The 15,343-nt window shown below is 39.3% G+C and overlaps 2 protein-coding genes across 3 annotated transcripts; one reads left to right on the forward strand and one right to left on the reverse strand.

Moving 5' to 3' along the window:
• Positions 1-1,093: 1,093 nt before the first annotated feature.
• On the reverse strand, positions 1,094-6,571 carry LOC131011846 (cyclin-A1-1). Of its 2 annotated transcripts, XM_057939720.1 has the most exons (10): positions 6,224-6,568; positions 5,077-5,458; positions 4,838-4,974; positions 4,655-4,747; positions 4,432-4,565; positions 4,267-4,342; positions 4,101-4,177; positions 3,832-4,015; positions 3,614-3,748; positions 1,094-3,525 (listed from the first exon to the last, which is right to left on the reverse strand). In XM_057939720.1, exons 1-10 carry the CDS (start codon positions 6,425-6,427, stop codon positions 3,451-3,453), a joined length of 1,497 nt encoding a protein of 498 aa, XP_057795703.1. In that variant the 5' UTR covers positions 6,428-6,568; the 3' UTR covers positions 1,094-3,450. The 2 variants fall into 2 exon arrangements, with proteins under 2 accessions (XP_057795703.1, XP_057795702.1); XM_057939719.1 differs by having other exon boundaries at positions 3,614-4,015; positions 6,224-6,571.
• Positions 1,120-3,326, forward strand: LOC131011844 (uncharacterized). Its single transcript, XM_057939718.1, has one exon. The coding sequence runs from the start codon at positions 1,120-1,122 to the stop codon at positions 3,178-3,180; it is 2,061 nt and encodes a 686-aa protein (XP_057795701.1). The 3' UTR covers positions 3,181-3,326.
• Positions 6,572-15,343: the final 8,772 nt, after the last annotated feature.

Genomic DNA, 15,343 nt, shown 5'->3' on the forward strand with positions numbered 1-15,343 from the left:
TGGGCTGTATACCACCAATTTGATAATCATCATGCGTGTAGATTATACCAACAAACAAGGCAACAAATATTACCCTATTTCAATAGTTTCTTGCGTATCTATAAAAGAGAAAGATAAAAAAAAATTCGATAACATTTACGCACAATCATCAGTTATAGCATGCGAATATTATTTAATAATTATGCATAACGATCAAATATTAACGAAAACAAGTATTATTCTCATCCACAAATTTCAAAGAAAAAAAATGGTATATCAAAATTCTCATCATTTGTTCACTAAGACTTGCATAAAATATGGGGACACGGCATGATTGACGAAAATGTTATGCAATGAAGTTGAAAAGATTAGAGGGCACTCTCTAATCTAATTTGAAAAAATAGCTTAATATTTACTAAATTAACTTAGAAATAGAATTTTGATTTCTTTTCTTTTCTTTAACTATAGAAGGAGAACCGTGAATATTGAACAGTGAACACTATACTTTTTACAATTGGAGAAGATTTTTGCGACTTGAATGCTTATGGAGGAAAGATACTTTTGATCTTAACTTTCTATTTTCACATGATTCATAATATTAAAATGATTCTTAGTTCTTATATGTTTATAAGATATCTATGTTAAACAAGGATAATCTTTGTATTAAGTTGTTAACAACGAAACCATGATTCAATCTTTTTTTCTTTTTTTTACGGAACATGATTAAATCTCATTGTTCTCTTTTTTTCAAATAAAAAAAGTATAAAGAATATTTATTACTTTTTTTTGATAAGAATATTTATTACTACTATAACTAGTATAGAGTATTAATTTATGCTTGTGTTGGTCTAACAGTAAAGCAATTAACGCCTAAATTTAAAAGTCTTGGATTCAAATTTAGCGTGATAGTAGTTTTTAAATTTATCTATTTATAAAAAAAATGAATATAAAATGTTCCATTCGATAAAGAAAAGATCTAATCCACAGTATATATTTTATTTGGAAAATGATATTTCGGATAATGTACATTAATCATTAGCCACGTGTAACACATCAACCATCTACCTCACCCTTCTCTACTCCATTAGGTCTCTCTGCTCAATCATCTGCTGCTGCTTCACTCACTCATTACAAATCACAATGAAATTCTCCATTTCTTGCTTCCTCGTCATCAATTTTCTACTATTATCACCCCTGTTTCCACTCCTGCACGCGCTCGACTCCATATCCTTCACCACTCTCGGAAGATCAAGCTACGCCTTCGACATATTCGCCCTCCCCGCAGCCGCCCCGCCCCAAGAAATCCGCCTCACTGATGGCAACTCCGTCAATTTCAACGGCCATTTCCCGCCCCCCGCATCCCTCTCGGGTCGACCCGACCCGAATACCCAACTCATCTACGTCACCGAGCGCAACGGCTCATCCAAAATCTACCTCGACGTGCTGCTTCACACGAGAGCTGGATCGAGAGCCGCCCTTGAGGTCTCGACCGAGTCAACTCGCTCGCAGCTCGTTTTGATTGGCGACGAGCAGACAAACGGCCGGGTCTCGATGAAGGACCGCCCGAGTTTAGTGGGTCATAATTTGATCTACATCTCAACCCACGAGGACCCGGGCAAGCCGCGGTCAAGTTGGACCGCGGTCTACTCCACCGAGCTGACCACCGGGTCGACCCGGCGGCTGACGCCGCAAGGGATCGCCGATTACAGCCCCGCCGTTTCTCCGTCGGGGTTGCTGACGGCGGTGGCGTCGTACGGGGAGAAGGGCTGGAGCGGAGACGTTGAGGAGCTCGGCACCGACATCTACGTGTTCTCGACGCGGGACGGGTCGGGTCGGGTCAGGATCATCGAGCACGGCGGTTGGCCGAGTTGGGCCGACGACTCCACTCTTTACTTCCACCGCAGGTGTGAGGATGGTTGGTGGAGTGTTTTCGTGGCGTCTTTCCACGTCATCGGCGGAGAGATCGACGTTGACTCGGTGGTGACCCGGCGGGTCACTCCGCCGGGTCTGCACGCCTTCACTCCTGCGGCTTCTGCTGCCAACAAGAGCTTCATAGCGGTCGCTACGAGAAGGCCCGGGTCGGATTATCGTCACATAGAATTGTACGACCTCGTTTCTAACAAGTTTTATGACTTGACCCGACCCATCTCACCCAATACCCATCATTTTAACCCGTTTGTATCCCCCGATTCCGGTTGGATCGGGTACCACCGATGTCGGGGTGAAACCAGCTATGGGAATGAAAATGGCAATGATTTAGTATTAGAGGATGTTCGGAGCCCATTACCGGGCGTTTCCTTATCCCGGGTTGACGGGTCGTTCCCATCGTACTCCCCGGATGGCCAACGAGTCGCCTACGTGAAATTCCCGGGAGTGTACGTGATGAACAGAGACGGGTCGGGTATCCGGGAAGTATCCAACTTATACGCCTTCGCAACTTCTTGGGATTGGAAGAGAAAAGTAGTGTATACCAGTGCTGGACCCGACTTCGCTAGTGAGAGCACCAAGGTTGACATAGTCTCAATAAACGTGGATGATGAAGATCTAAGTCATAATTACAAAACACTAACCAAGGGAGGTGCAAATAATGCATTCCCTTCCCCCTCGCCTGACGGGAAATGGGTCGTGTTCAGATCAGGGCGAAGTGGACACAAGAATTTATACATAATGGACGCGTTCGATGGAGAAGAAGGCGGGCTCTATAGGCTAACCGAGGGGCCTTGGTCCGATACGATGGGCAATTGGTCGCCCGATGGTGAATGGATCGTGTTCGCCTCGGATCGGGAGGACCCGGGTGCGGGTAGCTTCGAGATGTTCAAGATCCATCCCAACGGTACGGGGCTCCAAAAGGTGATCCAAAGCGGGTCAGGCGGGCGAACCAACCACCCGTGGTTCAGTCCGGACGGGAAGCATATTGTGTTCACCACAGACTATGCAGGAGTCTCGGCCGAACCCATTTCAAACCCGCACCATTACCAGCCCTACGGTGAGATCTTTGTGATAAACTCCGATGGGTCGGGGCTCCAGAGATTGACCCACAACTCGTACGAGGATGGCACCCCAACTTGGAGCCCCAAATACATTAGCCCTACTACAAACGTGGAGTGGCCTTATGGTGGATCCAAGTGTTTGTTTGAGGATTGCCACTGGCTTAACATTCCCCCTACCCTCGCATCTAAGAGGCAATGTGCTGCTAAGTAATTTTCAACTATGTTTTGCTTGTTAGTTGGTGTAATACATATGTGTATGATAAATAATGCAATAGCCCTCAATGTTGTTTTCGCTAGAACTCAATGTTGTATAAAAAAGACCCAATATCGAAATAAGATCATAACAACATTGAAAAATCTGAAAAGATCTCATCTATACATGAAGTGATCGACGATGTTAGGCTAGAACTGAGTTACACTACTGCAATGAGCTGACATCCCATCCAATAGAGAGCATTGGAAGTGTTGCAACCGAGACTAGCTAGCTGCTGCTTACATCGTTGAAATATTCTGTTGGTATTGATGGAGGGCAGTATTTCTTTGCAACAAATTTGTACTGTTTCACAGAAATAAATATTGTTAATTTCACCATCAATTATTTGATAGAATCATTAAACATCCATTACTGCAAGAAATAATCTCACCTTATGCTGGCTGTACTTCTCCCTGATTGCAGGCAGGCTTGAATTGTTACTGTTGCAGCAAAAACCGTGTAGCGCCAACACACAATCGCGCAACTCAGAGGGTTGGTAGAGGGTGTAATGCTGCAAGGTGGCATTCTGCATTGATACAAACACGAATTAGGAGAGGCGCGACACATATAACTTGAAGCATGTCTGCATTTCTCAGAAATCTGACATACCCAAGGCCTCTTAGAAGGGAGGAGAATGTATCTTGCCAAGAAGATTGATGAAGCTGCTATCAATGACGGGGCAAAACTCAACATACTGTACTCCAATAGAGATAGCTCCGCGACGTAGTTGGCCATGCACTCCAATTGCATCAATGGAGCCTCATTCACCCCTTGTGCAGCCCGAACGAACCTCCTATAGATACATTCAAGAAATACCAAATGTTAGTTATCTCATTCTCAAGGAGTTCTAACCATCATATGTGTAAAATGTGATTTACCTCAAGAAACATTTAGCCGTTGGCGCTGTCATTTCAAATTTCAAGTAATTCAAAACTGCAGATTCCATTTGCAGAACCTGAAGGTGAGTTTGAACTTTTTATGAGAATTCATTCATGTTCAAAAAGTAGCTGTAGATTTGAAGGGGATGTGAAAATTGAAGAGTACCTCTTCCTTAACATATGTGTTATCTGTTATATAGCAGAACTCCTCCACCTGAGGTGCACAAATCTCTTCATATTTTCTGCAGAAACACACAATCATATAATCAGGACATGTCAATTTAGTGCACAAATCTCTTCATACAGGAGAAATGTAAGAGACGAGGCTTACGACGCAATCATCATGCAAGCTACACCAAGAAGTTGTAATCTTTGTCTGTCCATGACATTTCCGGAGAGATAACGATCTATGTAGTTAACAGCCAGGTACAAAGTGTCAGGAACAAGTCTGTATTCCTCAGCTACCTGTGGTTCCAAGAATTTGTCAAGAAATGAATACTAATACAAACTGGAACAACAAACTTCAGTTACATAGTAGTAAATGAAAATGAAACCTCAATAAGCCAATCAATGAGAATTGCTCGCATGCTGGCATTGATATCCTTCTGCACCCTCTCCATGAAGCTAGCAGAAGGCCTTTTCTTTGCCTAACAAAATTAAAATGGATAAATAACTGTTATTGACAAACAATTCAAGTAAAACAGAAGATGTCTGTCAGAGCAATCTCTAACAAATACCTCAGATGCTCTCAAGTGCTTGTATATATCACAAGCAATGGTTGCACAGAGCTGTGGGTCTTCCAGATCATCGTCCACCTCGACAATCTTGTCACCTGCTTCCATTGCTGCTACTGCATCTCGCTTGCATATACCCCCTGCAAACAACAAGGGATATTGTCATCTCCCATGATTTAAAATTGCTTCAATAAAAGATATCTAGCATGCTAAAGCAAATTTTCACAGATCAAAGCACAAACCTTCAATATCCATGGGTTCTGGGATGCAAAGCATGTTTGAAGCCCTTCTCTCAATGGAATCCACTGCAGCAAGATCATTATTATCCACATACTCGACATCGGGGCTTTTCAGAGAATCACAAGTGGACATGGATTCATCCATTGAAACGGATAATGAGTCTGATTTGTCTGGAGACAAATTCATACTGTATGAAATGGAATCAGCAACAACAGCCTTAGGAATGGCTACATCGCTCTTCGTTAAAGACGAAGATCTACCCGCAGCAACCGTGTTCTGTTTCATAGAAGTGGTTGCTGCTGGCAGAAAAGCTCCAGAGAAGCTTGCATTTGAGGAAATCGAAGAACCCTTCTTTATGCTCACGATTTTGGTGGTACATGGCACCTACATATGTCAAGATTCAATAGAATTAGTCCTATGAAGTACATAAAACTAAATTCATGTCTGAAACACAAAATTACATGATTAAGGGCTTCTTAATCATTCAAACACTAAGACATCATGTTGAAAGATAACAAGGTTACTTCAATCATAAGATGACTTATTCAAGAAATGATTTTGGCTTTGCAGTTTCACAGGTAATACAAACTGTAAATACTCTTTTTTTCTTTTACAAAAACGGCAGCAGCATCGAGAGAATAATTCAAGAACAGTACTCTTTCAATAGTGTGATTCAAAAAAGGGATTGTGTATCGTTATTTAAACCCTGGGTTTATAATCCGTCAACGGTATAAAGGTAGCTTGAATCTGTTCCCGACACCTTTAACAAAGAAAAAAGTAAAACGCCCAAAAAACCTCAAAACGAAGTCCAAATTTGAAACTAATTCAACTCCCGGGGCAATGAATTTGTCAAGACTCTTCTTGAATCGAATATTCAAACAAGAGGCCTAAGAAACTCATCAAATGAGCCCAAGAAAACATCAAACAGCTAATAAGTTTTTCCCAAGAAACCATGCACGTACGATTCAACAATCGTTAAAGAAGTTGATGATATTAAATGGGTTTGATAAAGTAGAAATCACATTGAAAACCCCCTAACTGTACAAAACCATAAAAAAAAAAAAAAAATTGAAATGCAGAGAACAACACCCAAAACCACATTTCCGACGTAAAAACCGAAAGAAACGAAGTCATAAGTTTCAGACGTACAATTTTGGAGGATTCGGGCGCAGAAACCCGGCCCGAATTGAAAGAACCGGATCCATGCCTCTGGTTAGTGACGTTTGCAAGCGCCGGACGCTTCTTGGTGGCGGCGGCCGACGACGTGGCCTTCCCAATACTCTCGGAGGCAGAAGCGTGGCGCTTCGCCAGAGACGACGTGGTCGACCTCCTCACTCCCGCGGCACTCGCCATTGATTGACCCCACAAGCAATGGCGAAGGGTAAAAAACGAAGGTGTTTTCGAATGCAACACAAAATCAGGGCTTTTTAATTGCAGCGGAAAAAAAAGAAAGAATTAAAACGCAGTGTTAAATGCGAATGAAGTGAGAATGTGATGAAGAGAGGAATTAATAATAAATGGTTGCTTTCGAGCGGGCAAAAGGGGGGTGGGGGTCCGATTTGAATTGCGGATTCATCTGAACCGTCGGATCAGATTTGGGTATTCGTTAGGAGCGGACAGCGATGGGCCCCACCGGGAGCTGTATTTTTGAATTTGCAGGGGCCGTAGGTGACTGAAGGGAGCTTAGCTGGCGGGCCTTGATTGGACGGTGAGGTCACGGTGCTGTGGGTTTAGAGTTGGATGTTGAATTTGAATTCGAATTTCAGGATCTTCGTCGTTGTGTTTGGTGTGCATTGGGAAAGTAGAGTTTCTAATTTTTATTTTTATTTTTATTTTGCACCAAGTCCAAGTGAAGGACAGTCGCTTTTTTTTTTTTTTTTTTTTTCTGAAGACAAATGAAACTTTCATATACTATTACCAAAAGTGAAAACGGTCATTATCATGGATAGTCACTTACTGTGCGACTTAGAAACAAAATGCAATGTGACAAAAAAAAAATTGTTAGATGTCGCAAAGTGATTATTTGAATTTGTGGGCTTATATGGAAATGTTTTATTTTTTTCGAAATTTTAATTTGAAATTAGTGGTTTCTATGTTGCTGTTGTTTATTTTTTTTTTCATTTGTTGACTGGTACGTTTTTTATTATTTATACATTGGTTTTTGCAATCTTCAAAGTTGAATGAAATATTATTATTAATGTTCAAATTGAATGCTGCCATTTTTAGAGTGTATTTTCGGGGAATTTGTTTTCTTATGGTATAGTAGTTAATTAGTTTGAATGAGTGTAACTAAAGTCAATTATTGTTAGTATTTTGGAGGAGGAATTATTTAGTAGGTGGTTATGAATAACGGCTATATGAAAGATAAGAGAGTTTTGACTGTTTTATATTTTAAATAATAATCTACTTATGTATTAAATTATTAATTAAAAAAAAGAGAAAGAAGAAATATACAGTAGTTGAAAGAAGCATATTTTGAAGTGGATGACTAGATGCGAAAGACTTGATATTGAGAATTCAAATTCAAAATCAATTACTTCATGCTACATTTGCTAATTCATCATCTCTGGATAATAATGCTTCACATTTAATTTATAATGAATGCACTAATCACGACAAGCAAAATTTAAATTTTAAGCAACATATATGGGCACGTTGAGCTTTTTCAATTTTGTCATCTTCTCCGTCTAATTTATATTTTCTTGTTCAATTTTTTTCTTTTCATGTATTGCCACTTCAACTTATATTTCCTTTTTATTCTGCCACCTCCATTAAATATTGAGGTTATCGATTTCTCCCATTCTTGTTCATTTTTTTTTTTGAGAAACCTATTCTTGTTCAAATTTAACTCTCGCTATCATGTCTAGTTTTGAAAGAAAAATAATAATAATGAAAAAAAAAATCAAGTTTTCTTTTAGGAAGGAAAAAAAAAATTCAAGTGAGTGATTGTTCCAAGTATTAACAAAATTTAAAATAAATCACAGCATATAAGTGACTGTACACTGATCCAACTAACAACTGTTTTATCTTAAGGCTTAGTTTGATAGCCTTGTTATGGCTGTATTACTTCATTTCCTAGGCTAATATTTCTGTTTGAAAGTCAAGTAAAATAATCAAGGAAGCCCATGTTAAAGGAAAGGCCCGGGGCTAAATCACTGTAGCATCAAGGAAACACAACCGAGGCTACCCCTCGGTTAGCTAAGCTAGAGTTGCAAGTTTAATTTTTTTCACAAAATTGCCCCCAATTCATCTCTCTCTCCCTTCCTCGTTTCTTCTTCTTCTCTGGAGAATCACGCACACTCACCAAATCAGAATCACTCGCAAAGGCGGCGGCGCCCCCTCCCAGCGAGAGCAACCACCAATCGTCCCCTTCTCCCTCGACTTCTCCCTCGACTTCTCTCTCTCTCTCTCTCTCTCTCTCTCTCTCTCTCGTCTCTTACAGGTCGACGGAGCTCCCTGCGCTGCCTCCTCCCTTGGCGATGGTGAAGTTGCGACCGCCTCCCTCTAAATCCCTAGTCCCCAAGGTCGAACTCCACTCCGGCGAACAGCAGCGAAAGTTGCCACCACGGTCTCCCTCCATTTCTTATCATCGGACAACATTTTTTTCTTCACAGAATTACGACCAATTTCACACATGGCCATCGCGAAATCTCGCAAATTTCTTGCGAGGTATCAATTTCTGCAAATTTCCACTCTCTTAAGAGAGAGAGTAAGGCTGTCTTAATCCTGTGGTTTTCAATCATCACTCCTTGTGCCGTACATATTCTTCGAGTTGGTTTTCGCATCTCTCTCTCTGGTTTTCGCATCTCTCTCTACATCGCTGCCCTTTTCCTTCGGTAAAATCTCTCAGCATTTTTCATTTTTTTTAAGAGAGAGAGTTGAGCAAGTGGGTAACTTGGTGGACGCAAGCTCTCTGCAATTTCCATTTTTTTTAAGAGAGAGAGTTGAGCAAGTGGATTACTTGGTGGACGACAGAATATTATGTTGAATCTTGCAATGGTTTTACAAATTCTAGGAGATGATGGCGGTGGGGGATGGGCGGTGAAAGGGATTTTACATTTTTTTTTTTTTAAATTATAGAAGGTTAATAAAATTGGATTAATTCAGTAATATTCTTAAGGATATTTTAGACATTTTATTATTATTTCATGAAGATAACCTGTGTTATCAAACAACTTTACTACCTTTTTGTTCTTATAACACGATGGTTATGAAACACCGAGCCTATTTAGCTTTGCTTGCCAAACCCAGCAACCTTTCCTTGGGTTTGAGAAAATGTCATTAACTCAACCAGGTTTTCAAACGTACCCTAATTGTTTTTCCCTTAACTTTTTGCAATAACAAATATAAGGAGGCAGCACCCTAATGTAGTTAAAACCTTTTAGTCATAGGAAATTAAGCCATACAAATAAAAATGTGAAAATAATAGCATTTATGACTAAAATACTCTTTACACTGTTACACACTCTTTCGCAATCACACATTTTTTCACACTTTTGTAAAAAAGTGTGTAACAATGTAAAATACACTATTACACGATTTTTGAAAAAGTGTGTGACAATGTATTTTACATTGTTACACATTTTTTGGAAATTACACACTTTTACGTTATTACACACTTTTGCGAAAGTGTGTAACTGTATTAAGGGTATAATCGTACATTTACATTAAAAATGCTAGTTTTTTCATATTTTTATTTAGATGAACACTTTTTCCTTTTTTATATATAAGAAGGGCTAACTGAGCCCATTAACTCCAAATGAATGTAAGTTATTGAATTTTCCAAGTTATAAAATTACACTAGTTTAAAATTTGGAAAAGTAAAAAATATTTAGGCTCCGTTTATTAGATATGTTAGAATACGACTAAATAACTTAAGTCAAGATATACCTTGCACATAAGAGGTGATTGATATTTGTGTATTTGTGTTTGGTAGATAAGACATATGGTTAGATTCTATTGAGAAATTAAATATTTTGTGAAATTTATGATCATTGAATAGATCAATATTTTTGACGAATATGTCAATATTTTTTATAAATAAGCATTTTGATTTGGGGTTCAAATCTTGGAGTGACGAGATTTTGTAAAATAAGCTTATTCATCAAAATTATTGACTTGTTCATCAAAATTATTGATTTATTCAATATTTTTTAATTTTGTAAAATATTTAATTTCTCAATGGAATGTAGGGAGGGGCTAGAATAAAAACAGCTCTTAAAATATAAAATACGAACCGACTAAAATGTATGAATTTTATGTGTGTGTGTTGTTCGCTATTTTATTTAACACACCACAAGTGTACGGGTGCAATTGTGTACAGTAGCAAGCAAGGTCGTATTCCACAGAGACTGAATTAACCAATTCCTATCCTAAATTATTCTACTCTATCTGGATAACCGAAATTAAGAGTTTTGATTTTGAAAACAAATTAAATAAATAAATACTGAAAACAAAATAAATCAAACTGCGAAACAAAGAAACAGATATGAGAAGATTTCCCAAGGCAAATGTTTCAACAGATTATCCTAACTAACATGTTCAATTCAATTAATAAGATAATTCCTAAGGTAATCTCTAAGCTAGTTCATACCCACTCCTGTGGCATACAAACCGTTGATTACATGCAAGACTATCATCCCTGGATCACACTGCTAACATGTAACTCCTAAAAGTTCATAGGATCAATGCCCTCACAATTATCAATTCCCTTTAGAATTAAAATAAATGTGTTCTACGTTCTTAGTTCAAGTAATAATCATCATCTCGCGATCTCAAATTAAAACCTATGATTATGCTAAATTGGCGTTCAAGCAATAAAACAAACAATTATAAAAAAAACATAAAAAGGAAAAACAATCTCAATTAATTGAATCAAACAGTCAGAAATTCAAATCATGTCTACTCCCTAAACCCTGGGGAAAAATGATTTTAGCCACACATAGACATATGACTAAAAATCAGTATCTCAATAAAACAAATAAACATTCAACAATAAAACCGTAGTAGAATCGAGAATCTTCAGTTCTTGCTCTGGCTCCGTTCTTCGTCTCTCTCAGCTCTCAGGAAAAGTAAAATATGATAAAAAGTGATAAAGGTGTGATCCAAAGGTCCTGAGAATAAGTTCTTGGGGAGTATTTATATGCCCTAGGTCAAGTAGGACTCAAAAATACCCGAAAATCGCGTATAAGGCTGAAAAACGGACTTTTGGGCGGAAACTCGGCAGCTCGCGCGGCCGCATGGCCAGCCCGCGTGAGCTCGCGCGGCCTTCTCGCACGGTCCTCCAGATCTTCCTGCTCCATCGCGCGGCCGTGGCATGCGGCCGCATGCCCGGACCGCGCGACCTCTGACACACGTGCTCCGACCCGCGAACTTCTCGACGCTCGTTCTTGCTCATCCGATGCTTGATTTGAGCCCCGTTCGTGCCTATGGACTCGTCTCTTCACTTACTTCACTACACTTCATCCAAAACTTCACAACTCGAGTCCAATAACCTGTAAAAATAGCACGAACACGGAAGAGTAGTCTATTCCACAAAACTAAGCAAATCAAATCAAAGACACTCAAGAACTCAAAAAGAGACGCCCAAAACACTAAAGAATAACGCGATAAAGGAGTGAAAATGCATGTAAATCATGTGTGTGTGTGTGTGTGTGTATATATATATATATATATATAGAGAGAGAGAGAGAGAGAGAAATGTTCAATGGAGAAATGCAAATGTTGTTAGAAAAGAGAAACAATCTCTAGGGGCATGTGTACTGTCACCTTTATAAACAAAATACCAAGAACACAAAAGACCTATATCTTATTTTCAAAAGTAGTAGCTGGCAGCATAGGGCTAATCTTCGGGACTTGAATTGGCTGAGGAGTTTTAACCTGGAGGGCCGTGAGATGTTTGTTCCCTTCATCACCGGAGACGTCACCTCTTTGTCTGAGTAAGAGTCGCGTGAGTTAATCGTGGAGCTGATATCAATAATGTCGTGCGAAGGCTCATATTTGAGGATATGCTTAGGGCCGAATGCTGCGCACATAGGCTCATATTCAGGCTCTCCCTCCTTGTAGTACGCCTGCGCCCATATATTGTTCTAAATTGCCACACCAAAGCCATGGCAGTTAGCAATACATTTGTTAACAACATATGTCTTATTGGATATATACACATAAACTCACCGTGAATATCTTATCCCACACCTCATCGGTAGCATAAATGCGATTGTTCTCCCGGTCCCAGTCAATCTCCGGCATTTGCATTAGACCTTTGTATGTATTGTATCGCCCTTCCAACACAAGAAGCCTAGCTTCGATGTCGACGAGGCTGAGAGACTTCTTAAACGCCTTGTTGATGTCCACCGTCGCGATCAAAAGCACGTGAGGACTCGTGACGCTGGATCCGGCTGCACAATGAGAATTACATGAGCATTAAGAAGATGATGAATATTGTAGAGTTAGAAATGCAACAAAAACATAATAAAGCCAACTGGATCTACCAAGTCTTCCAGATTCACGCTCCACTTCCAGTAAGGCGTCCATACCCTTCTTCCACTTGGCATCATAAAAAAATCACTTCTGTTCTGGTATATCCTTCCACTTCATTTTTTTTCCCAATAAACACTTGATGAGCTTGTTGGTAATTCATTCACTCTTTGTTGTAGGGCAATTTATAGAGCATTTTTTGAGGATATGAAACAAGTTTTGCATTTATTTGTGAGTTCAACGGGTAGTTGATACATCGTTTCCATCTTAATTATTGAAAAGACACCATTTATCAAATCACCTTATTGGCTGCATGGGGTCATAATGAGAAATGCAGCAGCAATTTATCTTATTTTACGTGTGTTGCATTAGAGGGGTTAAAAAATGGCGGATGTTGAAATGATTTCACCTAACACCTGTATTAAATGCTAATATCCATCTAACATTCAAACACATATTTTCTAATGCCATAAGCACCAACTGTTGACAAAAGACCAAGTAATAACCCACTTCGATTCAAACACATAAGCACCAGTTAAATTATCCATCCCTAAGATTTAACAAAAGCCTGAATCAAACGACATATTCATGTAGCATTACAACATCTAGCAGAAACACTAGTAGATAGTAGTTAATTTACAATAACTGGAAATAAGTTCAAACGAGTTTCCCTACAACAATCTGTGTCACTTAAACCTATCAACCTATTCAAGCGCTTCACTTGATCGGGGATTCTATGAATCATTCCATATGGCTCAACTAACACTCGTCGGTTTCATTTTCGTGTCTTATCCTTTTCAATACTATCGAGCACAATGATTAACTGTATCATTTGTTCTTGTAAAATCTCTTCAACGGCCATACATACACAAGCATTTATACGCCTCATATTTGACATTGTTTTCTGTTATCACAAAAGCACCAACAAGCAAATTCATATACTGAAATCATATATTCCCAGCACACACACTACAACCAGCATCTAATACACAACAACATCATGGCAAACGAAAATACATGAGCATAAACATTTCAGAGTCTTCAGACAGTGCACATACTTAAGCAAGCGTGAGTTTCATTCAAGCAAATGTCACAACTTGTGATACAGCCACATATACCATATCTTTTTCACAATCAGATTCAGGTCCATAGTATGAGGATGAAAGCACTCACTAGATTTCAGTAGCTTTCCAGCGATGCACAAGTAGTTCTGATGCGAGCCCTAGCGCTCTCAAGAATTGAAGAACCCAAATTGGGCGGAGAAACTTCAACACAAACCTGCGAAAAAAGGGACCCATCGAGGTGAAGAATTGGGGGCAATTATGCCCATGAAAAAAATCTCTAGAGTACTCATGAACCAAGCATAAATTCCAAGCAAATGAATTAAGACACATTGTTTTTCCTCTATGAGATTATTTCATCTAATATCCAACACCCAGTTATACCTAAATCACGTACTAGAAAACCTGTGCTCCAAATGAATAAACTTAAACCTTGCTTCTCAAATAGAGCCACAACTACCACAAACGACAATAGCAAATGCAATAAACACGCGAAAATCTCAATGACCAGGTCGTGGAATACAAATTGTCATTCTCAAAACACATGGACACACAACTCAATCCCTAATTAAAACGAGAGATTACCGTGCAGTAGAACCCAGAGCAGAAACGACGGCATCCTTGGTAATCCCGTTGCAGCAGACGGAGAGAGAGTAATATGCGAGAGGTCAGCGGGGCGGATGAGGGTGGAGTAGCTCCGAAGTTCCACCAGCTTCTTGGGGCAAACCAGAATGGCGAAGCCCTGCGGGCGGATGAGGGTGGAGTAGCTCCGAAGCGCCACCAGCTTCCTGGGGCAAACCAGAATGGCGAAGCCCTGGAACAGTGATATTCACTTCGAAGAAGGCTATCTCGAATCTCTCTTCTGGATTGGAGGTGTGTGATGCCAAGCTCGTGAATTTGTCTATGATATGAGCGGCGAGAAGAATTTGATTTGAATTTTGAGGTGAAAAATTGGGGGCAATTATGCCCATAAAAAGTTAAGCTCGATTTATTGTAGCATTCGGTTTTTGGAACTGAGGGTGACCCCAAGTTGAATTTTCGTTGTTGAATAGTGATTTTGCATCGGGCTAGTGACATAATGCGGGCCTTCCACTTTATTGGACTTACAAATCAAACACAAAAAGTAGCCCAACTAAGCAACTAATATGCTATTAACTTACAAATCAAACTAGGCCTTAAGAGTGATCCGGGGATGATAAAATTGCATGTAATCCATGATTTGTATGCCACGGGAGTGAATGTAGACTAATTTTGAAATTGTCTTAGAAAGAACTTGTCATTGATTGATGATTTTATCTAATTTTCTGAATCTGTTAAAACCAAAACCTTGAGATATTTATTCTTCATAGTTTTCCCTCTTTTTGGCTTGAGTGAATTTATTTCTGCATTCATTTATTTTAATTGTTTAAAACAACCTTTTATTTTCTATCATCAAGATAAAGGACAATAGCTTAGAATAATAATCATTAGGAATCAATCCATATGGAATACAACCTTGCTTGCTGTTATACACAATTGCACCCGTGAACTTGCAGTGGTAAAAAACAAGCGAACAATAATAAAATGAAACAACAATGACTCAATTTATTCGAGCCTCCTAATAATCACTTGGAAATCATACATTTGACATTTCTCAACAATTGGATAAGTAAACAGTCCTTAATTAACCTTAAAATTGATTGTTTGTAACCATAGCTCAAGATCACATTGCATTCTATTTTTCGATATTTTT

The sequence above is a fragment of the Salvia miltiorrhiza genome, chromosome 2 (genome assembly GCF_028751815.1).
Source record: "Salvia miltiorrhiza cultivar Shanhuang (shh) chromosome 2, IMPLAD_Smil_shh, whole genome shotgun sequence".
Classification (NCBI taxonomy): Eukaryota; Viridiplantae; Streptophyta; class Magnoliopsida; order Lamiales; family Lamiaceae; genus Salvia; species Salvia miltiorrhiza.

Excerpts from the sequence above, each read along its gene's own strand:
- LOC131011844 (XM_057939718.1), top strand. The coding sequence starts at position 1,120 with ATGAAATTCTCCATTTCTTGCTTCCTCGTCATCAATTTTCTACTATTA.
- LOC131011846 (XM_057939719.1), bottom strand. The coding sequence starts at position 6,427 with ATGGCGAGTGCCGCGGGAGTGAGGAGGTCGACCACGTCGTCTCTGGCG. Across the intron at positions 4,975-5,076 it reads AGAACCCATGGATATTGAAG|GGGGTATATGCAAGCGAGAT; the intron begins GTTTGTGCTTTG and ends TGTTGTTTGCAG. Across the intron at positions 4,016-4,100 it reads ACGGCTAAATGTTTCTTGAG|GAGGTTCGTTCGGGCTGCAC; the intron begins GTAAATCACATT and ends ATGTATCTATAG.